Here is a 23,337-nt window from a genome sequence, read left to right on the forward strand (position 1 = left end):
ACTTTCTTGCTTTGCCGATTATGAAGAGTGTAATAAAACTGTGCTATTTGACAGATTTAGACAGCTGGCTCATTCATGAGAAGTTCACATTTTTGTCACCCACGTTGAATAAGGAAAGATTAGATGCTAAGGTCAATTTACAAAAATGGTTGTCAGGACATTTTTTAATTGTAAAACTTTTTGTGATGGAATTCAGGGAAAAGACTAAAGGCAGAAAGCAGCGGAGACAAAGAGCTGCTATTAACCTACAGATGCTACCGCAGGGTTCATTTTAAGATTGGTCACACTGCTTAGCCAATGAAGTGTTCGTGTGACTATAAGGGACCACCCTTTTCTGGGGTGAGAGGGCAATTTGGTCTTCATGCTCATTTAATCCCGAGACGTCTTTCAATGGACTGTCAGTTGAATCTACATTGTGCAAAATTATGCATGCACTTTTTAATGCAGACCATTGTTCGCTGAGCACTTAACCAAGATTTTTCAACCAATTTCCATTTGGCATGAGGTCACTCGAAACCCAGGCAAACATATATGGAAGTTAAAAGTAATTTTCTGTTCCTCTGAGCTGGAATGCGTAAGACAGAGAAATGCAAGTATCAGCCATGCTGTACTTTCAGATTTAATAATTAGTAAATGAAGACTGACAACTTTCTAGAAAGGAAAATTCGTTGCGTGTCACTGCCCTGGAGAGGTAATTTTGCTACTGGAGAGTAATATGGCTAAAGTCTTTTAGATCTTATTGCCTAAAGTGTTGCAAATCGTTGACGCATGAGCAGCTGCTTATAAGAGCCATAGGATGTGCACACTGTGGCTACTCTGCTTTCTTTTCATAGGCAAGATTTTAGAAAAGCCAGGTAGTGCAAAGGAAATCTAATAGTCGGTAAGTAGTGAGCAAAGAAACTACCAACAATGCCCTAGAGCTGGAGATAAGCGGGCACCAGTTCCGAAGATACATCTAATTAGGCTATTAATACTTTAGAAAACCTGACTATAGCATGTACACCATATTTATCGATACATTTACAAAGACTCAATTTTATGTTAGCTCTTCAAGGAACATTACATTTAGAACCGTATTTGGCGAGAATCCTTATACGTTTTGTACAAGTGACATCTTACAGAGCCAACATGTGCTCATGTGAGCTCTCGTCCAGGGATTTTCCGTTCAGTGTGAAATCGGCAGCAGTCTACTCGTGTATAATCTGGCCCGTCCTGTTACAGTGAAAATCACTTTATGAACACTTTTAACATATGCTGGAATTTTATTATGATTGGTTGGCGGTTGTTTTTTTCATCTGTCGTAAATGAATACAAGTTGACACAAGGATACATTTCTAGATTAGATCCACAACACATTAAAGAGTGTGTTTGCTCTCTCTTTCCCCGTCTTTCCAATTAAGTTGGTGAAAAATGTAACTTTAGTATTTTACAGGACATGGTAAAGCTGTTTCATCTAGGTGATGTCTATATTATAAAAATAAAATAAAATAATATAAATATGCAACATGAACCCAGTGCCCATCGTTAAATAAAATATATGATAAAAAGCAGACCTTCTAGGATGACTGGTTTTGAAATATGCGAATATAATTTAATTATTAAACACTTGAAACAATCTTGATATTAAGCTGCGATAACCAGATTTTTGCATCTATGCTAGATAAAGAAATGCGTAACATTCTGTAATAGAGTTACATTGATGAAGGTGAAGGTTACAGTCTTACAATGAATTGCCTAGATAGGAATGCATTAAGGAGTTCTGAAATATTGTCTCATGATGTAGTTCAGTTCACCTTAGAAACTGTTACAACTGGATTTTATTAAGTCCAGCAGTTTATACAGCAACGTTTCAAAACTGCTCTCTTATTGCTATAATCAGATAGGTACAGACACGAGATTTCTGGGATGTCAAAGAATCCATTAAGACATCACAAAAGTCCTTTGATGAAAATGTGGTTTACAGTGGAATTACTTTGTAAACTATTTCTCATGAAGAAATAAATATATAAAAAAATTCCACTAGATGTAAAACCGTGTTTGTGATAGTGCGTGCATGTGTATGTGTGCACGTATTGGATATCGGTACATCTGTGGAGATGTACAGAAATATTTACACACATACAAAGAATTTATCTGCACATTTGTGGATATTATACTTAAATTAATAAAGTAAATCAAATCACCGGTATTTGTTGCAGGATAACAGTCTTTTAAAAATGACAGGATTCAAAACAAATGCCCGTTGAAAGTGTAGTTTCCAAACAGTCCCAGAAACTATACAATATAGCTGGTTAGATCCAGCAAATAGGATGTCATGTCTAGGATCTGATCAAGAATACCTGCCCTTGTCACTCTTCGGATGTTTCTATCCACTTGTTCACACTGGGGGCCGAGATAGCCTTTTTTACACAAGCATTTATTAGGCCTTACACAGACACCTCCATGTCGACAGGCTGGGTCACATTTTGCTGTGGGTGAAAAAACAGTGATTTTCTAATTTGTTTAGAACACCACAAACCGAAAAGATACAGTACACATTCATTGAAAGCTTTTCTAAACTTATAATGATAAAGCACATAATTAAAAACAAAATAGAAAGGACGAAATATTAGAAGTTTTGAAACCATAGTTTTTAAAGTTTTAGAATATTAGGGGGAGGAAGTAATTTTGTACGTCTGAGAGGACATCACCCAGGACAGACTGTGAAACTCAAATAGCAGATTTTTGAAAATGTCCAATTCCCATATTCGTGCTTGATTTTGGAGTGCATAGAAGACCCATCTGAAAAGACTTCAGGCTCCAAATGTCTTACCATTTGAAAACAAGACATACAGCACATCTAGATCTTTAAACGGTGGTCTACCTCATCCCATTTCTTATGCTGGCAACCCAAAAAAGTCCTGAGGTTGGTGAGACAGGTGCCAGTTGGCACCTGGCCATCTCCAAGCTAGCAAGTACTGAATCTCACGTAAACTCCTTTGTACGTGCAGACTTCTGCGCTACACGCTTTCCTTAGCAGAGCAGACTACAATTGACCACAGAGATGTACTCCTTTGACTCTTGAATCACTTACGTTTGGAACAAAATTGAATTCCCTTTAGAAAAAAAAAGAACCAGAGTATTTTTTCGGCAGGTTTTATCAGTTAGTTAAGTTTTAAAGTTTTTCCCTCTCTCTTTAGCAGATGCCTGACGATTTACCTATAGAGTTCTAGGTTAATCAGCTTGCTTAAGTTTTTCAAATATAAATGCTATTTTAAATTGTAGCCAGTGTTAGCAAAACTAACAATCAATACCTTTAGTTGTGGAAGTATTTTCTTCTGGGGTAGAGTCACTGCACTCTGATAAATATAATGTATCTTTCTTTTTGCAGACATTTTGCTATTTAATGTTATCTGTTATAATAAAGCTATAATACTGATTTACAGAGATTTATAATACACTATATAAAAACAGGTTTCTTGATTTTATTAATGAGTTTCTTAATTATCCTAGGAGGAAACTGATGCTCAGAAGGTAATTTTTCTTATTTAAATTATAATAGTGGCTTGAGGTCCAACTTAGAACACATCTGTTAAGTGCTGCATGGGATACAGGGAAGAAAGATCCTTAGTCTACGTATTTTCTGTAGCTTTCTTGGATATTGTGTCTATCACATTATCTATTATAGAGCTGTAATTTTTTAAACAAAACAGATTATTCAAGACCCATTTATGTTCACACTGGAGATGTTTTTTACTTTAAGTTCCCCTTGGACAAGGGCTGTAGAATGGGCCTCATTCTCTAAATGTAGGAAATCTTTGACTGTCAAGTGAGGACAATTGAAGTTGGGCTATTTGGCCACATTATCTCATCCATTTCTCCAACCTGCTTTTGTTGCACGGCTGTATGATGATCAGCTCATGAATCTAGCTGGTAAGATATATCATTAGTGATTTCATTCATTTCATTTCAGTTCATTCCAAAGTCACTCCTGCTCATCACTAAAAACTCAGAGGTTGCTGAAATTTACACTCCAGGCTATAAGGACCTTGTAGCTGACCCTGCTTCAGCAGGGCGCTCCTGAGTGCCCTTCCAACCTGAATTATCCCTGGTCCATCATGTGATCCTTGCTTTGTCTTACTCTGTGATTCTTTTCCTCTTTTGAGTTCTACTGCCATTATGTTAACTTTATTTCTTTGTGTAGGCATCTGGTCAAACTCGCTGAGCAAACACACTCAGTCAGAACTGTGCTGTGCACTAATAACACCTCCTGGTACCCAGGCTTGCTCTGGAAGATCTGCGTAGGCCAGAGTTATACAGCTCAGACATAACCACAGCCTCTGTGAGACAGTGGTAGCACAGCTGTGGCATTCCAAGTTCATTCGTCTCACCTCTGTGGTGGCATACCCAATATCTAGTTTGGTCACAGTCACTTTTGTCAAGTGACTTTTAAAAGATAAGCTACGGCAACAAGATAGGACTTAGTAAAAGCACTGCGATTAATAATGGATTACAATAACGTTCTGATTATTAGCAGCTTTGTGATAAGTTGTACATAGAATTCTCTTTAACAAACTGGAGCCATTTTATTTTGTAGGATCAAAAGTAAGAATGTATCAAAACTAAAGTATTTGCATTAAATTAGCGAAGTGCAAAATATGCAATAGCGACCTGCAGGTCTGATTTATCATCTTTTCTGACAAGGTACTCCTGTTTGACACTGACAATGATAATACTGCAGGTGGAAGCTGAATGTCCAAACACAGAACATGTATTGATTGCATTTCCTTTCATTTTACAGTCTTGGTGAAAAAATAAGAATACTGTTGTCTGTCATATTTATGCTATTAATTGCATTCTGTAATGGTTCACATTGCATTAGATGTTTTAACTGTTGCACCTCCTCTAAAGACTTATTGTTTTCCTACAATTCATGAGATCAGTATTTCTTTAATGTTGTCTTAGAACTGATGGTCAATGACATATATTGAAAATTTCTCTCAGCAAATAATTAAAAGCAAATTATGACATGTCACTGCTTTTTTCACTTGTTGCTATGAATCTATATACAAACCAGTTCTGCAGAACTCTCCTTCCCAGCCTTGATTACAGCAGCATTTTCCTGTGGGAGTGCAGTGCCCATTCCGACAATGCCTTGAGCATTCAGATGTCAGTATCTGTGCAGACTGAGCTGTTCTTTTGCATTCTTCAGGGACTAAAGGCCTGAATAAAAATACACGAACCAAGCAGATAGTTAAAAGTCGGGGTCAAGGAGAAAACTTTGGTTTTTTATTAACGGCCTGATTCTCTTTCATGGTATTATCAGTGGGAGAAATCTGTGTTCTAAGGGGATTGCTTTTTTTCTCAAAAACACCAGTAAACATAGAGATGATATGTTACACTACAGAAAAATACAGTATGATTTGCTATTCTTTCACATAACTGCCTTCAGAGATCTTCTGCAAGATTAAGTAATAGTCCTTGAGAATTCTTGAAGCTTGAACCTGGCAAAACCAGCTTGCTGAAGAGCTTATTGCAGGTAGCATATGTCTCTAGATAATATCATTATTAGACATGCTAAATTCTACTAATTGTGTGGCTTTTCTTCAGAGAGCGCAAATAGGCATATAATTCAATCCAGGATCTGATGGTGTCTTTTTGCTTTTCTAGCTGATTTATATTTCTGATTGTATGCTGGGAAGAGTAATCTGAGCAGCAAGTTTTATGTCACACATTATGACATGCATAATAATTTTGCAAAAGTAGTACCTCTGTCTATAAATTCAGTTTGACATTGCAGATTTTTTATTTCCATATTTTCGTAAAATTGTATTTGGATTATGCATTCTGCATATTTATTTAAGCATCTGAACATCAGGAAAGACTTTTTCACTATGAGGGTGACCAAGCACTGGCAAAGGTTGCCCAGAGAGGTTGCAGAGTCTCCATCCTTGGAGGTGTTCAGAAGCTGTCTGGACGCGGTCCTGGGCAACTGGCTGCAGGTGGCCCTGCTTGAGCAGGGGGGCTGGACCATGTGCCCTCCAGAGATCCCTTCAAGCCTCAGCCATTCTGTGGCTGATTCTGTGAAATGTACGCACGAAGGAAATTCTAGTTCAGCTGACTTAAAATATTTCTGATACTGTTTTTTTGGTTGGGCTTCTTGGTGTCGAGTCTTACATAATGCAATTTTTTCTGTCAGTCTCTACAAAATATTTTGGATGTCAAGTAGCTCTTTTTATTTACAAAAGCACAGCATTATCTTCCTTAACAAAGAAGGAACTGTAGTGTTCTTTCTGTAGAGTTAAGTGTGTAAAACACTTAAGTGTTTTAACTTAAGCATGCCCTAACTGTTGATACGACCTCCAACGCTTTTTTAGATGTTTATTGTTTTTTTTTTTAATTTAGCTGTATGTCATCATGCTGACCACTTATTTTATTTGCTGACTGAGTTCAGCAGCTAGAGACTGACAGGATCATCACAAGGCTACAGGTTCCCAGTACAGGTACTGTGCTTTGTCTCTGCTGTGCGTTTGATTGCACAGGAATAAGTTGAGAAAAGAATGTCAGGGTCTCCCAAGAGATCTAAACAAGTAATTGAATGGGAGCATAATGGCAAATTAAGTTAATTAGTGACAAATACAAAATTATTCATTCTCAAGGAAATAATTTGAACTACTGCCATACATTCCTAAGCTTGAAATTTGCAGGACAAAGATTCTAATAGTTTTGTGGATTGCTCAGAGAAGCCTTGGCTACATGTCTAGCTAGAATCCAAACAAACCAAAACAAAATTGTATGAGACAGAATAGAATAGAAAATAACATTGTTCATGATACTGACATCAGTATTAAAACCCCAATTATATGCAAATAGCTGGAATAGCAACTTGTGCACTGATTACCCTGTCAAATATTAAAATCCTAGATTGATACTCCTGTGTGTGGAGAAAAGGATAGTCTTTGGAGTCTGAGAAGGAAAGGGTATGATGGAGGTGTGGAAAACAGTGGCAGAAAAAAAGAGGAGGAAAATTGGGCATTCTTGTTTATCTCCCATTTCAACATCAGAAGAAATATCAAGGGAAAAAATTAAGCTAAAAAAATAAAATCAACTAGTTGAACTCATGGCTTCTAAGATATCAATGAAGCTCATGTTCTAGTAGGATTTTAAAAAGATATTTCCATGCACAATGGGGCCATTCAAAGTAATATTAGATAGGGTAAAAATCATTTTTAAGAAAAATAAGCACTCATACCTAATGTCATAGAAGTCCCTCACTAGCTGACTGGGCTTACATTCCCCCCCATCCCCCATTTTGGCATGCAGCTTGTTAATGGTACATTACAGGGTTTCTTGCATTTTTCTTTGAAACAGAGTAATAGAGTACAGGCTCACTGGTTTGTTTCACCATAGCACTTTCTCTGCTCAGTCTTAATTGCTACCATGATTATTTAAACATCCATACAGAAGAACTGGTTCCCCAAAGATGTGAAAGACAGAAAGAATCTGTAGATGCATCTTTAGTTTAGCACCAACTCTGATTTCAAAAGCACTTCTGAGAATCAGAATTAAGGTCGTGTATTATTTAGGGGCTTTGAAACATGTTTTGACACCTTTCGTGCAGCATATTTGAAACCCTTTCAGGTTTTGTGTTTACATATTTCCACAGCTGTCTTTTAAATATAATGCTTTTTTTTTTTGACCTGTAAGGAATTCCAGTTCTGTAGTAATGAGTGTATTACATATGATCTGGTTAAGAAAGTTCCTATACTTAAAAATTATATGCAAGATTCACAGGCAAGGCTGTTTTGGAAACAGTTCTACAAAATAGTATGATTTTCAGCAGAGACTTGTTCAGATTTAAAATAAAAAGATTTGTGTTCTAATTCCTACCTCTGGAAAAAAAAAATCTAAATTTGAGTTGATTTCTTTATAGCCAACAGCATAGGAGACAACATTCTTTCTTCATCTGTCTCTGTTAAAGCCCATTTCTTTCAAGTTACTTTAAATGGCAGTCTCCTCTTTTTCTTGCTCCCACACAAGTACAGTACTGTGTTTGGCAGGAAGCATAACCTCAGGCTCCTGCAGTATCTCTTGGAAAAGAGCTCCAGTGGCATATCTTTAGCAAAGAATGACCTTATAAGTCACAGAGGTATTTTATTTGTGAAGATAATGACTTATTTTATTAATAGAGGTAAAGTATTTATCTATGATAGTCCTGGAATATATGGTTCTTTTTTTATTTGTATTTAATTAGGGAGGCAGAAATCATGCTTTTTTGTATCCAGCAAAGCATGGCCGGTCCCTTTTATGATTTCAAGTTTTCTAGTGCTCTTGGTACTTGTGAATATAACCTTGCCTTTTATTCTACCATCAATCAATAACTTGCACTCATCAGCCCCGGATAATATTTATTAATGGTGGGGTGGAGTAGAAACAAAGATGGAAAAAATTCTGGTTGGCAGAGTGCCTTAGGAGAAGAGGAATACAAATGCAGCTGCAGCAGAATCCTTCTTGTGTGTGTGAGAAGAATTACTGGTTTTCCTTAGTTGTACTGTGGGAAAAGCCACACTTCTTTCTCAGGATTTGAATGCCGTTATCGAGAGAAAGTCTCTGCCCCACAGTACTTACACTTTGCATTCTTAAGGCTTTAAAGGGGTGGAAATTTTCAGGCTCAGCGTAAGCTGAACTGAATCTCACAAAGATAACATAAGTCCTGAAACTGACTGTTGGGACTCGATCTTTCCAGCACTTAGACAAGCCTGTGATTTTGTTTATAAAACTAGTGCTTCGCTGTGTCTCTTGACGTGGAAAATGGAGTGGAATAGATGGAGCCACACTGTGGGCTGGAGAGAATTTTTTTCCTTGCCTCCCTCAATCTATAAAACTCTAAAGGGTACAGCTTGATTACTCTTACAGTAAGCACTATTTGGTCCGCAGAAAGTCAGCCAAATATGTAGCTGATAATGACTATTTATATGGTCTGTAGAATTCTAGTTATCTTAAAGAGCTGTTCATATATACAGTACAGTACAGTATATCTTGCTTGTTAAAACATGCTTTCATGAAACCGTGTAACAGCTCTAAATGTATGGAACATGGAGAAAAAGTTGTACTGGGGGCTGGGGCCCTCGCTGGGTCCCTTTGCTGACGTGTGCAGTGAGCTGGGAATTCTTGACTGTACGATATGTAAAATCATTTTTGCTGCATTACTGTAGCTAGTGTAAGAAAGTAGCCTCTACAGTTAGTTTAGAGGCATATAAAAGTCAAACATGCTTTCATAGATTAAAACTCATCCTGGAACTGCTTAGGGTTTTGTGCTTTCTTTAGTGCATCTCTTCACAGTTCCACTAAACACACAGAGTGATTTAGTTGCTATATGCGCTAGCCTGTAACTCAGACAAACATAAATCAATGCAATTGGAGGGTCAAATTCGGCAGTAATACAATGGTACTGAATAGAAAACAATTCCTCCATCGTGCCTTTGACACAATATCAAAAATCTCTACTTTCCCACAGAAGCGAGAAAAAACCCAGAAAAAATTCCTGGATGTTCACATTCGAACAAGAGACACGGCTGTAGAAATCCTGATTGTGGTACAAAATATTTGGAAAGAATGTTATGCTTCAATGAACTGCACACAAGATATTAGGTATTAGAATGGCATTTAAGTATATCACCAAAATTTGTGCATTAGTTGTTTGGGTTTTTTCCTTTATAAGGGAAAATGTCAAGAAAAAATAATTTTGTTTCACTACTTGTCATAGACTAGATTTACTACTTGTCATAGAATAAATATAGCATCTCTTCAGGTACAGCTTCTAAAATTAAAAAGTATACCTTTAGTCCTGGGAGAGATGCCAAAAGCTCGTTACTTGTCTCCAGATTTACTACATGGGAATAATGTGGAAAAAACTCACGGCTTTTAAGATTTAAACTCAGCAGCATATCAAATTTATTCTTATATGGTATACTTGTTCATGACCTCTAGTCTTAAGAAATTCTGTCATGTTTGAAAACTAGTCCCTAGTGAAGCCTGTATCAATGTTAATAGCTAAGAGGTCAATGCAACTGCTAAACAGTTTGTATTACTGTCAGGGTGGTCATGAAAACAACACCTGCTGCATGAGCACTTGGCAGCTGGGTCAACAGGCACTGTGGGAATTTATCAATTTAGGGGGCCACTTGCATAACACTTTGACTGATGAATTGGGAAAGACTGGCTTACTGGGCTAAAGCTGCTCTATTATGTATGACTTTCTTTAGGATGGCAGAGGCTTCCTGCAGGCTCCAGAAAATAAGCAAAAGATAAACTGAGCTGTTTTTTCCTTATAAAGCGATAAAAAGTGAGAACTCCTTAATAGCCAATGCTAGAAAGACTAAAAAAAAGGGGAAAAAAATCCCAAACCAAAACAAAAACTTTTACAGTCAATGAGCTGTGATGTGATTGAAAAAAATCCTTAGGTTTTTCCATCGTGGTTACAAAGGAGTTTTTGTGAAGTACTTCTGTAAAGTGAAACTCTCTAGACTGGTATTCGCAAAAAGCTCTAATTTCTCTTTAGTGTCTCTTATGGGAATAGTAACTGCATGTGGGTTGGTAAATGAGATAAGAATTTTGCATGCTCCGGCTAAACTAAACATAATTAGACATTAATTCTGGCTTTCCATTCCCTCAAATGACTTAAGGGATAGTAACTTTCTGAACAGAAAGAAATCATATGGCCCACCTGGGTTGGTGAGAGCATTCACCAACAAAATTGGCTCATTCTACAGAGAGTTTCCAGTAGTAGCTTCAGAGTATATCTATAACCCATCAGAACTGAGTATCTTGATGCAGATTAGTCTAATACCGTATGTTTTCGAATTTTCATTTCCATAGTAATTAAAGTCTTCAAGAGGGCTCCGCTTTCATAAATGCTATTCTTCTATCACACCATCAAACACTCTCGACTCATACTAAAAAATAAAATCACCAGTGTTTTTGTAAAGAGCCCGAACAATGTCAAAATGAGGTATGACCTAGATACTGTCCCTTAGTGTTTGAAATCAGTCTGTTTGGAAATACTCTCCGATAGCGGAAATCCCAGAAGGTGATGATGGAAGGGATGATAAGTGGAATTACATACTCTGGAGGGGCATGACAGAGGAGTGAGATGGTTTGAATCAAGTTCAAGTTTCAATCCAACGGAAAGCAACTATTCTGGCTGTTGATGCGAAACATATTGAAATCCAGATCTATAAGGTGTTATAAGGAGAGGAAGAGGAAATCTTACGTGTGCAAGGACGCTTACTTAAGCTCTGCCCTTGAGCCATCCTGGTCAAAAGAATTATTCATCCCCTTTGGAATCATGGCATCAGCAGTGGCAAACAGTTAAAACTTCACAGGGGATACAGCACTGCGTGACTGCCCTATAAACTTTTCTGTGTTTAGTCGCATCTTTTAAATGGAAATCTTCTGCATTGTCCATCAGTTTGAGTACTCTTCTCTGAATCTCTTTCATTTTATCTATAATTTGCTTAGAGATAAAAGTGATCATAATAGAAATATTTTAAAAGAAGACTTACAAAGCCACATTATGGCTGTTCTGCCATCTTCCAAAGTTTATTTTCTTACTTCTTGCTCTGTCCTTGTCTATGGTTTTCAAAGAACAGCTGGTAATAATGTTTTAATAACAGCTGATATGAACCTATCAACAGATATTTCTTATTTAAATATGCATTTTTAATATTGCCTACAGCTGATTTTCTCCTCTCATCATTCTAGAAAATTATTACTTTTTCTTTTCTGTTATTGACTAACTGGAATATTTGGACCTATACACATTTTCTACATCACTGTTTTACCTAGTTACTTTTCCTATGCATTCATCAATATTTTTGTGATTGATATTAGTATGTATCTGTAGAAACAGAAAGAGAGACAGAAAAAATTATAAAACAGAAAGTAGAAAAATAGAAAATAAAAAGTTTTTATTTTTTGGTCAGAAAGACAATTTATAAAATGTTAGTATTTGCACTGGTCTTCAGGACATCTGACTAACCCTTTTTAGTTGAGAAGTATATAAGTCTCTCTCCCTATATTTTCTCATTAGTTCCTAACCCTGGAAAGTAGTTTACTTGTGATAACATTTTTTTATAACCATCAAAGAATGGCTATATTTTTCAGAGACACAGTTTTAACTTAAGAAATTCTTCTTTTTTTTCTGCTATTTTAACTAATTTACCTAATGCTGGTTTTACGTGTTTGTAATTCTTAGGGTTTCCCACATCTCCTCCAATTTCAAAGCTAAATATGCTATTACTTAAACTCTTCACTCTACTTGATTTTGGTAATAGGTAGTATATGTGTATTTTGCAGCACCTCACATACTTGGGTTTTATATTCATTTTTAACTTTTCTGTTTCTGATTTATCTTCATTGTGTAAGAGCTCTCAAGTACTAATGTGTCATTATAACAACCTTGTTACAAAGAGGATTATTTAATTCTGTGCTTTTGATGAGAGGCTATTTAGTTATTGACATGAAGTATTTGGAGGAACTGAACAAAAGTGTCCTGTGGTACCTTGAATTCTATTTTTCAAACTGCCTTGATGATGGAGGGATTCAGAATCTCTGTGTTGATTATATTTATCAATTTGTCATACATCACCTCAGTTTAACACCTCATTTTTATTACATGTGAAGGACTGTTTTAGGATAGGACTTTCCCATTGCTGATTATTGAAGACTAACGCAAAGGGTTCTCTGGATTACCCTCATCCTCTGATCTTCTAATGTTTTAACCCGCCCACTTCTTTTGAATTTTTTTCTGCTGCTAGCAATATCTAAGTAGTAGTTTTCTTTCTTAAGCTATATTTGAGACAAGGAAATCAGGGTCACGGTTATGTTTGAGAACAACTTTGATTATGCAGTAACTTTCTACAAAGATCAAAAGAAACCAAATCCTGCATCTTCATGTAACGTTATTTAGAATAAAAGAATAATTTCATAAGCTTGCAGAAGACTACTGGTTTTTGCATGAAGTTATTAATTTCCAGCAAGGGGCTACCACAAAGAATGATAATTTTGTTCTTTTACACTGCCCCATGCGTGGAAGGCTCTCTCTGCAAATTGATGAGTCTTCCAGGGGCCACCCTCACAGGGTTTTGTTAGTAAGTAATGAATTTCTAAGATGTGACAAATCAATACTTTGATGACTTTATTTATACCTGATGCTCATAGCCAACCTGCAGCATCTTTATTTTGTGTCCCAGAAAGCTTACTGTGCTAGGGTTTACACCTATATTTGATGTATTTGTATGGCGCATACCATGGGGAAGACATTAAAAGGAGCAACAAAATATTAGCATGCAAAAAAAATTATCATGTGAATAACAATATTTTGTTAATAAAGTTTTATATGAACATTTGCCAAAGCCATGGAATTTTTAAATTGTTTACATGTGTAATGTGAAATTAGCATGAAATGGTAAATAGAGCTGCAATGCTCTTTTGTGGAAGTAACTCTATCTTTCACTTAAAAGCCTGCAGTGGGGTGAGATTGAAAAACAACAAAACTAAAACTTTGCCTGAATGAAAATTGTCCCATGTTTCTAAAAAGTGTTACCAAAAACTATATCCCTTTGCCACAGTCTGTTTAATTTCAGCTGTGTGCCAATTTACAAAAGTATTTTATAGTTTTCTGGTTACTTTCACCAGTAACCAAACACAGTCTTGACCCTTTTCCATACATGAAAACAGCCAACCGTGAATGCAGCAATGGGAGGTCTGGCCTTTCAGGTATGTCAGCTGAAGACCACCCTACTGGAAGAGGTAACAAGAACAAAAAGCCGAGGTCAAACAAGGCAGCCCCATGTAATTAGATACTAATAGTGGATTTAGGGTGTAAAATTCACTTAAAACCATACACCAACAGACTAAACAATCCCAGTAAGAATGGCAAGTTTTGTTCTAAAAAAATGTTTTTAATACCAGAAAGCATAAATAAAACATACATAATAACCTTGACTGACAGACTGCACTAACCTGCAGTAACATCTGCTTCCAAATTATTTGCTATAGGTTTGGGATAGTGTAATAATAAAACACTGAAACTCTACTGTAACTTACAGTACAGTGTGCATCCAATTTAATGATTTTATTATTGAATTAACTTGTTGTCGCAATAACAATTTTTAGAATTTAAATTCTGACAAGAAAATAAATTCGTCTCTTAAACAGTAAACAGCAAAACCAAAAATGCAAGCCTAACTGTATGTGATGCTAATGGGGAAACATGCTGAAGTAGATGCTGAACAAACAGGCAGTTGCTTTTGCAGGGTATGATGCGGTCAAAGTAATTAATACGACAAACTTCATTTCTGTTGGCCATTTCATGTTGTGTTAATTGCTGATGCTTTATGCAGGGTGGAAGTGCTACCTTTACATGCCACAGACTTGGTCTGATAGAGCAGCAAGGTCCGTCATGAAGAAAATGGTATTTCTCCAGCTAAAGTGAGTATCTGCTAGTCATCTTCTCTTACTGTTGCTGGGGCTCCTGGGTCACGTTGGGGAATGGCTTTTTGCAGTCTTTCCAGATTCCCTAATATTTTCATAGCACTAGCTACTCTGCAAAGAACCTGAAAGTGATCACATCTCAAGAAACTCTGGTTTGATAATTTTCATTTGTCCTCATTTTACAACTGGTAAATTAGTCTAAATAATAAAACCAATCATATTAATTCTGTGTCGTATAAATAATTTGAGTGGGATTTATAAGCCTTTTGGAAACAGTGCTTTAAGAACTGTTAAAGAATTTAGTGTATTTTTGGCACACAGTCCAAGGACAGAAGGTTTCCTTCCTTGGTGCTCCAAACTTCCCTAGGGAGAGACAAGTAAATGCAGGTGTATGGACGGATGTTGAAAACTAATAAGCAGTGACAATTCACACCCACTGAGGATTCAGTCCTCTGTATTCTTCTCCGTTGGTGGTATCTCCAGAAGAGATGTTTGGGAAAGACTGAATTTGCCTCTCAGAGATTATGGCAAAACTGAAATTGGGGAAGTGAGACTGGAACTGACCGGGGATGGCTTGTCTGCTAGCTAGTACTGTCACGTTATCTTCTGTAGTAGCTTTTCAGTATACAGAGTAGGTATTGTCAGCCAGTACTAACCTGTTGAGCCAGCTCCCGTTGTGCACTGTCCCACCGCGGTGGCAGGTAAGGAAGCAGTAGCGCTGGGGAGAATTCCAGCATCTGCCTTCCATTGATGCTGCGTAACCTCTGTGGTACCTACAAGTCATTTGGCTTCAGAACTACCAGGAGCATCTTTTACCTGTACTGGTCCATATGGTTCCACATTAAATATGTCTACACTTCGATGAAAACATGCAAACAACGTGAATCTAGGTGGGAAAGTGGGCAGCATGTAGCATAACGTTGAAGAGTAAAAGTTTCCGGAAGTTAGTGTTGGTTACACCTCTGTTGTTCTGACATGCACTTTCTATGAGACAGTGATTACTTTTAGTGTATCTATTCTGCTTACTGTTGATGGTACATTTGCTTTTAGGAAGCCCCCTGCACTGAGAATTTCCCTTCTTATTGAATGTCAGTATTGCATAATTCAGCTACATGGAAAGAACTACATGTACCTTTTGTTTTTTAACCTGTTGAAGGAAAGACTGATCTTAGTGAGAAATACGATGCTCACCTTTTTGGGTCAATGATCTTGTAGAGTTTTCCACTGTGAGGCTGTGTCATACTTTTACTGCTGGATAGTATGTAAATCTCACCTGTTAAAAAAACCAATGTAACAAATTAGTTCTCCTTTCCTAAGATGTCAAATACATGACTTTTGTGATCTAGCTGTATTTGCAAGGTGAGATTAAAAAAACTTCGGAAGAAACACTCATTACTGAAATACAACAGAATCATTACTATTTGAAAATTTAAATAAGCACTTTCCCCAAATTGATGCTGAAATGTGAAAGATACTTTATCACAAACGTTTTTTGTTTCATATTGTGTAGAATTGGTTAAAAAAAATAAAATTGGGGAGGAAGGGAGAAGAGGGGGATTGGTCTGCTCATGCAATATCTTTGCCCTTTAAGTCTGTAATGTTGGGAATAAAAGCAAGTATATGACACATCGTGTCATAGTAAGTGACACAGTTCACAGAATGTGAGAGAGAGTAAGGAACTTCGCCCCTTCCAACAACCCATTCTCTTCTTGGTTCTTCTTTCAAGGCTTCTGAGGTGTAGCTGAGAGCAGCGTAGACAGCTTTGGCAAAGGAAAGATAGCCTTTAGATTTCTTCTTTTTAAACATTTACTATAATTTTGAATAGTTCAGCAGGCATTACCGATAAGGCTTATGATTTAATAACATATATTTTTTTTCTATTTACCTAATTCGTCTTCACCAAATCCCAAGACAGGGCCTGAAAAGAAACCTCTACATGAACCAGTGTTGCCAACACAGAGGGGTTTCTCTTGCCACTGTTTGGTTGCAGGATTCTGTTGCAGTGTTAAAAAATTTCTATATTCAAAAACACATAAAGCAAATTGTTATATTACATTTTGAATTGAGAGTTTTCACTGTCCAGATAAATAAGTAAACACTTGCTGCAAGTAGCTCCATAGATACATCTATGCGGTTCATCATCATATGATTTCCTGCCTGTTATTTTTCAGATGCTTAAAAAGCACAGCATTTCCCTTCCTGTCATTCAAACATTGCAAAATTGGTTTCAAGCTATACTATATAACCATTTGTGAATACTGAGCTATTTGGCATGGGAAAACTATGCCTGTTCATTAAAAAAACATTCATTTTGCCCCATCAGTGATGTTTCCATAAAATCCCAAAAGTTGTCAATGTCTTACCAGTTAGACCTGTTTGGGAGACAGTTCCATGATTAACATTTATTCCCATCATAATGTAAACGATGCATGTAAGTGTTTGCAGAACTAAAATCTTAAGAGTGCCGTGATGTGAGTGTCTTTGTCTGTACTTTTTTCCAAGGATCAGGTATGTTACATATGTCACCATTCATTAGAATGCTGTGCTATTTTATTTCCAAATCTAGAATTTGATCTGCATTGTCACACCGCTAAATTGGCAAAGTGACACAATATACAAGACTGTTGGTGTTCCTTTATACAGGAAGCTCAATAACTAAATATACCTTATACGCATTTTTGTTTAAGAGTGAATTATAAGAAACCTACCCATTGCGGTCTCCAAATACATAACTTCCATAGAGTCTTTCAGACTGGCAGCCTCGATAGACAAATCCACCAACCAAGGATCCACTGCTGAATGGTTTGAATTCTAAAAGTGAAGGCTCACTTTCTAAAAAGGAACTACCATAGCATTAGATCATATGCAGTTTCATATTTTGATTCACGTTTATGAAAATGTTATTACTTCAAGAAAAGAGGTTAATTCCATTTAAACATTCCTCAGAATTCAAGATGTGTTGCCAGAAATGAAACATTATAAAAATCAGAAAATTACAACAAAAGCTGTTTGTGAAACAATCGGTTAGGGATTTAGACAGGAGAGGCTATAATTGCTTTCTTCCATGTGCACAGGCTGGGAGAATAAAACTGTATAAGGATTAGGCTGGACTTTCATTGAAGTTGATGTGATTACTGCTATTAACTTTTAAGTGTCAACACAGTCTGCAGAATGGATCTCTTGAACTTCAGGAATACAATTAAACCCCCTTCACTGTAAAGTCTTTCCAGTATCTAAAAGCAGAAAATACCAGTGATTTTCAGCAGAACTTGTTTTCAAAGCCATTCAATGGTTGAGAAACTCTTTCAAAATCACAGTTTTAAACACCATATGTGTGTTACGTCCCATAAAATACTAGTATTGCTAGCCGTAGCTTCTTGTGGTAATTTATTTTATGCTGCTGTTGTAGTTGCAGTTCCTACACATACTTTTTTCCTTTTTTTACACAACTGCAGAGTTTAGTCATATCAAATAATGTCTTCAAGGAAGTTTCAGTGTAAATGTTCCTATTCATGCAATCAAATACTGCTTAGGGTAAAAGTAGGTTCAACTTGACATGCTAACTGCGTAATTTTAAATTAAAACCACAGCCAATAGACCTTTTTGTTTTATAGGAACTTTTTTTTTTAATTGGAGGTTTATCTGCAAGTCTTTGATAAATGAATTTCCCAGATTATTCTACAAGAGCAAGAGCTGAAATTTTATGTGGGAGAAAAGGATGATGAACTCTTTTTATTGAAGCAATTGACCCACAGCCTAGTATTAATATTGGCAAGCTGTTCTGGATAGACACAATATTGTTTAGTTTACTCTGCAATAAAGATGCAGTCAAAATTCCATTGGAGCAGTGGTTTACCAAATATTATTCTTTGGTTTGGCTTTTATAAAATGAACACAGAAAATACATGCAATAACTGAAGTAGAACAATTGCATTACACCATTGTGTACTATTGTACTAGCCAGCACAGCTGCTTTGCTTTTAAGTAGAGTACAGGTGGAAGAACTAGGGATGTGAATAAAATCAGAAAATGCTACGTTCCAGGAGATAGACCAGTTCTTGATGCCTTTACACACCTTTGGCATTTATCACCTTTTACCACCATGAATTTACAAGCTGCTAAATGGTCAACCAAGGTAGATGATAGCCCAGAGTAACTGTCACCTGGCTTGCCTGAACTAGCAAGCAATCTTAGTGAGTATCAGAGGTAAACATTAAACTAAAATTGTGACTGACAATCATACTGATTCAGAGAGCACATGAAACACTTTAAAATTTTAAGTCTCTAATTGAGTACGTTTACCTTTTTGCAATCTAATCTAAACTAGTCATTTATTATGAAGTAGTAGCATAGTGCATTTTTCTAATTTTTTCATTTCTAGTAACATTTAAACAGAGCTCAGTCATTTCCCTGTTTGGTTGTGGTCTGTTGTTGTCTGTCTCACTTTTTCCATTATAGGAGGCACATTACTTGAGGTTTCCATTCTGTATCTTAAAAGGTTATTTGTGAATGGCTAAGAATACATTTTCATCACTTCCCGATATTCCAAAATCTTTTCTTTATGAGCCATCATATGCAGCAACAGTGAGATCTTTGACAGACTAGCAACTGGTATATTTCTTAAATCTTATTTACATGATATTCTACACCAACAAGAACAAAGTTGACTCATTTAATTTTGTTTTGTCTTGCATCTTTTATCTGCTTGTACCATACTTTTTGTAAGTTCTATCTTTTGTAGGTTACCTATCATGTCTATGCAGTAAGTTATCTATCATGGCTATACAGTCCTTTATCTATTTTTTTCTGCTTTCTACTTACTATTCCATGGACATAGAAACCGACTGTTCCCAGTAGCTTTACCCTGGCTGGAACTTACCATAGTCTTTACCCTTTATTATTTGTAAGATTCTTGCTGAAGATCTGTTCTTCCCATTTGAATCTGAGCAAAGTATAGTTAAATTGATGTTTACATCTGTTGGGTGGCGGTCCACAGCACATCTGTAAAACAAAAAATACAAGAAAATCCATGAGATAGATGAGCTCATCTATCAATAGTACAAAGCATCGCATTTTGAAGGATTATTGTTTCTTGTGGTGCCTACTCATTTGAGGGACCTATTTCATACTGAGCCAAAATATCTGAGAAGTGTGTCAGATTTGTATACAAGAGATAATATACCTTTCCCATCCCTGCACCATTTTTTATATAATGTGAAGTAAAACTATTTTTTCCTAGTGATAAAATGTACTCTGCTCAACAGCACCTGAAATGAATAGTGTTTTAACCAAGCTAAATGAGTTGACTTACATGGTGTAGGAATTTTGGACTGTTAAAAAGTCTAAGAATCAACTCCTTATCTGAACAACTTGACTTTCTGATTTTTTCAAACCATGACTTTAAATGTCACTTTAGTACTACCACCCACCTCATTTGCTGAATTATGTCTTGTTTAGTTAAAGCATTGTTCTCCTCCTTGTTATTGTTTAGATATCACCAGATGTTCTCATTTGTTTTCCATGTGCCTCTTTTTCTCAATCAGGATTCTACTGCTCTAATTTCTCAGATTCCCATCTCAACTGTACTTTACCAACTCTCTGCTTTAAGTTCTCTTCTTTCATAAAGGTAATAATTTTATTATTCATTAAAAACAAAAATCCTGTACTTGGTTTCTGTCATTTCAGTCTTGACTTGTGATAGTTGTGCATTCTCTTCTCCTTCCCCTTTGTCAATGTACATTTGTTTCTAACTGTGACATATGTGTGGAGGTGGAGGAGTGGAAGTTTTAAAAAGTTCAGGAGTGCCTTTATTATTAAAATTTTGTTACCCCACTGTATAAAAGATTTCTGGTTGAAAACAGTTTCTGCTCCAGAGTAAGTCAGTTTAATTGTAACTTACTTACCGGCCTGGATTGTGGAGTCCATGTGCAAAAATCTCAGGAGGTTGGTTTGTGCTATTAAAATGTGGGTTGCTCCGTGGTATGGAATAAGGGACATTGCACAGGTCAGTATTTACGTCGAGGCGCAATACAGAACCTGTAAAATCACTGAGAAAGTTGGAGGATAAAAGAATTGTTTTTTAAAAGTATTTTACTGGTAGATTTAATCCATATAATACTACAGTGAACCAGCAAAATAAACCACCCACTTTACTGAATAATCACATTTAGATTGGTTTTATGGTACATGCCAGTCCAAAGAATAGTAGCAGGACCTATCAAAGATTCAGTTTGGCCAATATGTTGCCTTGTTATGTGCATACTAGAATGCCTCTGACCATGCTGTTGGTAAGCAACTTGATGATAAGAGCAACTTTCCATACATCAACATTGTTTTATGGCTTCAAACATAAGGCTATTAACTCTTTCATACTGTATCTCCTCTAGAGTAACTATGGATATAATCACTATGTAGTCACATAATGCTTTTTGCTAACACTTTGAATCCTACTCTTGAATTCAATGTTTTCTAGTCACAGTACAATCCAAAGATTAATTTTACATTAATTAAAAAAAAAAGAAAGTAATTGTATTGGTTGAATGGAGATGTTGGTATTCTTGGTAAAGAATCAGAACTTTCTTGTTACATGAAACGGGACAGAGTAAAATGGTTTGCCTGACACTCATGATTGTGAGGGAGGAAGGGAGAAGGACAAGAATATAGGAGTAGAAGAGCATCAAAACTCTTTTTACAAACATGAATAGATGCGATATTTAAATGGATTCCTTTCTGTCTTTCTTCATCATTAATCTGTTTCAGTCTCCCCTTGTTTTACATTAATTTAAAATCAAGTATTAGAATTGCTCTCTGGTCTTGGTTTTACATATCTTCTCACTGCAAAGGGCAGGAGCATCTGCTATTCTGCTGAGCCAGAGGCCTTTGAGCATAGCAACTCCTTGGTCTGTAAAGACTCAGTACCACACTTCCTCTAAATTAAGGCAAATGTTGCAACTCTAACAGAGCATAATGAAACAGAGGGGAAAAGCAGGTTGAGAAAATTGTATAGGTAGAACCAAAGTAGGATTGCTTCGTATGTTCTCTAGACTGTAAGTGATACAGAGTTGTTATTGACTCTGGTATGTGTTTGCAGACACTTTTTTAGAATGTTTGCTCAATAAAGTTGTCTTGTTGCTAGAATAGTAGTTTGGAAAAAAGAAGTCTAACCTGTGCTTAAATACAATTGCATCTACTGGTGAGGGCTCCAATATTTAAATGGTTTGATAGCACACAACTACAAGAAGATGTATTTAAGCAGTAAGACTGTTCTGAAAATCAGCAGTTTGCTAAGCCCAGGCACTGAAAATAGTGGGATTATGTAGTAAAGGAAGGGGGAGTAAGATTTGTCCTGACAACTGCTGATCACTTTTGATTCTGATGCCAAATACTGTGCAAAACCAGAAGACAATAATAGTCGTCTATCCTAATAGAAGTCTATCCATTGGTAGTTTTTGTACCTTAAACCATCCATCTCCTCCATATCATCCAGAGTGATCATGCCATCTCCAAGAAAAATGTATAGGAAACCATCTGGGCCAAACAGAAGCTGTCCTCCTAGGTGTTTTCGATGTAGTTCTGCTACTTCTAAAAACACTCTTGCTGTTCTCATATCAACTTGGTGTGGATTTTTCCTGCAATATAAAGATATGAACATAGTTTTCACAGTTCACTATCATTGTTCTTCTTTCTAAAAATAAACTTGAGTCATTCAAATTATACTTTAAGATGGATGTTGTAACTTGGTGGAAAAATGTCAAACAATTATTTCTGAGAAATTTCAATTTTCCAGCATTCACAAAAAAATATTTTGCTGCCTATACACAATAAGTAGGAAATAACTATAATTAAAAAATGACAGAATAACTAAAAAAGGTCTTAAAAAGAATAAACCAGTGTACTTACTGGCGTTCCAAAACTACTGTTTGAAATAAAATCAGCAATAATTTTTCTGCAAGTGCCCAAGTATACACATTGTAAATCTGATAGTTCATTTTGGAAATGGGAAATACTAAAATGAAAAGGTTGCTGAGAAATGCAGAATTTGTGAATTTTAAACTTCTACTGATACCTGGATACTGTGTATTCTACGACCCTAAGGATGTGGTCATGAGGTCCAATAGCCCACCGTTCTTGGTTGGTGGTATAAGACACATACAGCTTTCCATTTTTCTTGTAATTGGGATGGAATGCAAGGCTTAACAGTCCTCTTTCATCTCCTCCCTGCAGTCAAATGAAAAACACAAAGAATTGTGAAGTTAATTATGTTCTTTATTGTGTTTCAGCTGGAACCCAAAAAAAAAGTTTCTTTCTTGTGGATAATCTTTGCCCAAACTCTTTTATTTCTTTCCTGACTACTGCACAAAAAGGATTATAAAACATTTCACTTTGGGGAACTCTTTAAGAGTTAGAACAAGACAATTGTCTTATGTAGTTATCTATGCACAAGTCTCTTACGCCACTTTTGTGGAGTGATTTGTGTATGTAATCTTTGGGAAGCCTTGAAGACAAGTTTAAGTGCTGTGAAGGATTCTTTGCTGGGTTACTAGGTTGCTTGTAATTCGTAGAAGACAAATAAAAAGGTCTATAATCAGCAGTCACTTCTAATCCAAGTATCCAAAACCTAAAACACAGTGCTGGCTGCCAACTCCCACTGTCTTGGCAATATGTTTAGAAAACAGTTAAATTGCTTGTGTAATATGTAAACCTTTGTTTTACCCTGGAGGCAGCAACATCAGTTGTCACAACTATGGTGGTCTGTTCATCATAGCTAGTATACTGTAGGTAATAAGCAGCCTTGGTCTCTGTGCAGAGAAACCATAGTTTTACATGTGGTCCTTCAATGGAAAGGTTTTTGTTATTTTTTAA

The 23,337-nt window shown here is 36.3% G+C and overlaps 1 protein-coding gene across 1 annotated transcript in view; it reads right to left on the reverse strand.

Moving 5' to 3' along the window:
• Positions 1 to 2,274: 2,274 nt before the first annotated feature.
• HHIP (hedgehog interacting protein) overlaps positions 2,275 to 23,337 on the reverse strand; it is a 71,319-nt gene continuing 50,256 nt past the window's right edge. Inside the window, exons 5-13 of the mRNA XM_075150059.1 lie at positions 22,541 to 22,692; positions 21,930 to 22,103; positions 20,379 to 20,522; positions 19,355 to 19,476; positions 17,184 to 17,307; positions 16,361 to 16,491; positions 15,667 to 15,748; positions 5,054 to 5,202; positions 2,275 to 2,468 (exon numbers count right to left, since the gene is read on the reverse strand). Coding sequence (XP_075006160.1) covers positions 2,275 to 2,468; positions 5,054 to 5,202; positions 15,667 to 15,748; positions 16,361 to 16,491; positions 17,184 to 17,307; positions 19,355 to 19,476; positions 20,379 to 20,522; positions 21,930 to 22,103; positions 22,541 to 22,692 — 1,272 coding nt within the window. The remainder of the gene's footprint in view (positions 2,469 to 5,053; positions 5,203 to 15,666; positions 15,749 to 16,360; positions 16,492 to 17,183; positions 17,308 to 19,354; positions 19,477 to 20,378; positions 20,523 to 21,929; positions 22,104 to 22,540; positions 22,693 to 23,337) is intronic.

This window comes from Calonectris borealis, chromosome 4 (assembly GCF_964195595.1).
Source record: "Calonectris borealis chromosome 4, bCalBor7.hap1.2, whole genome shotgun sequence".
Classification (NCBI taxonomy): Eukaryota; Metazoa; Chordata; class Aves; order Procellariiformes; family Procellariidae; genus Calonectris; species Calonectris borealis.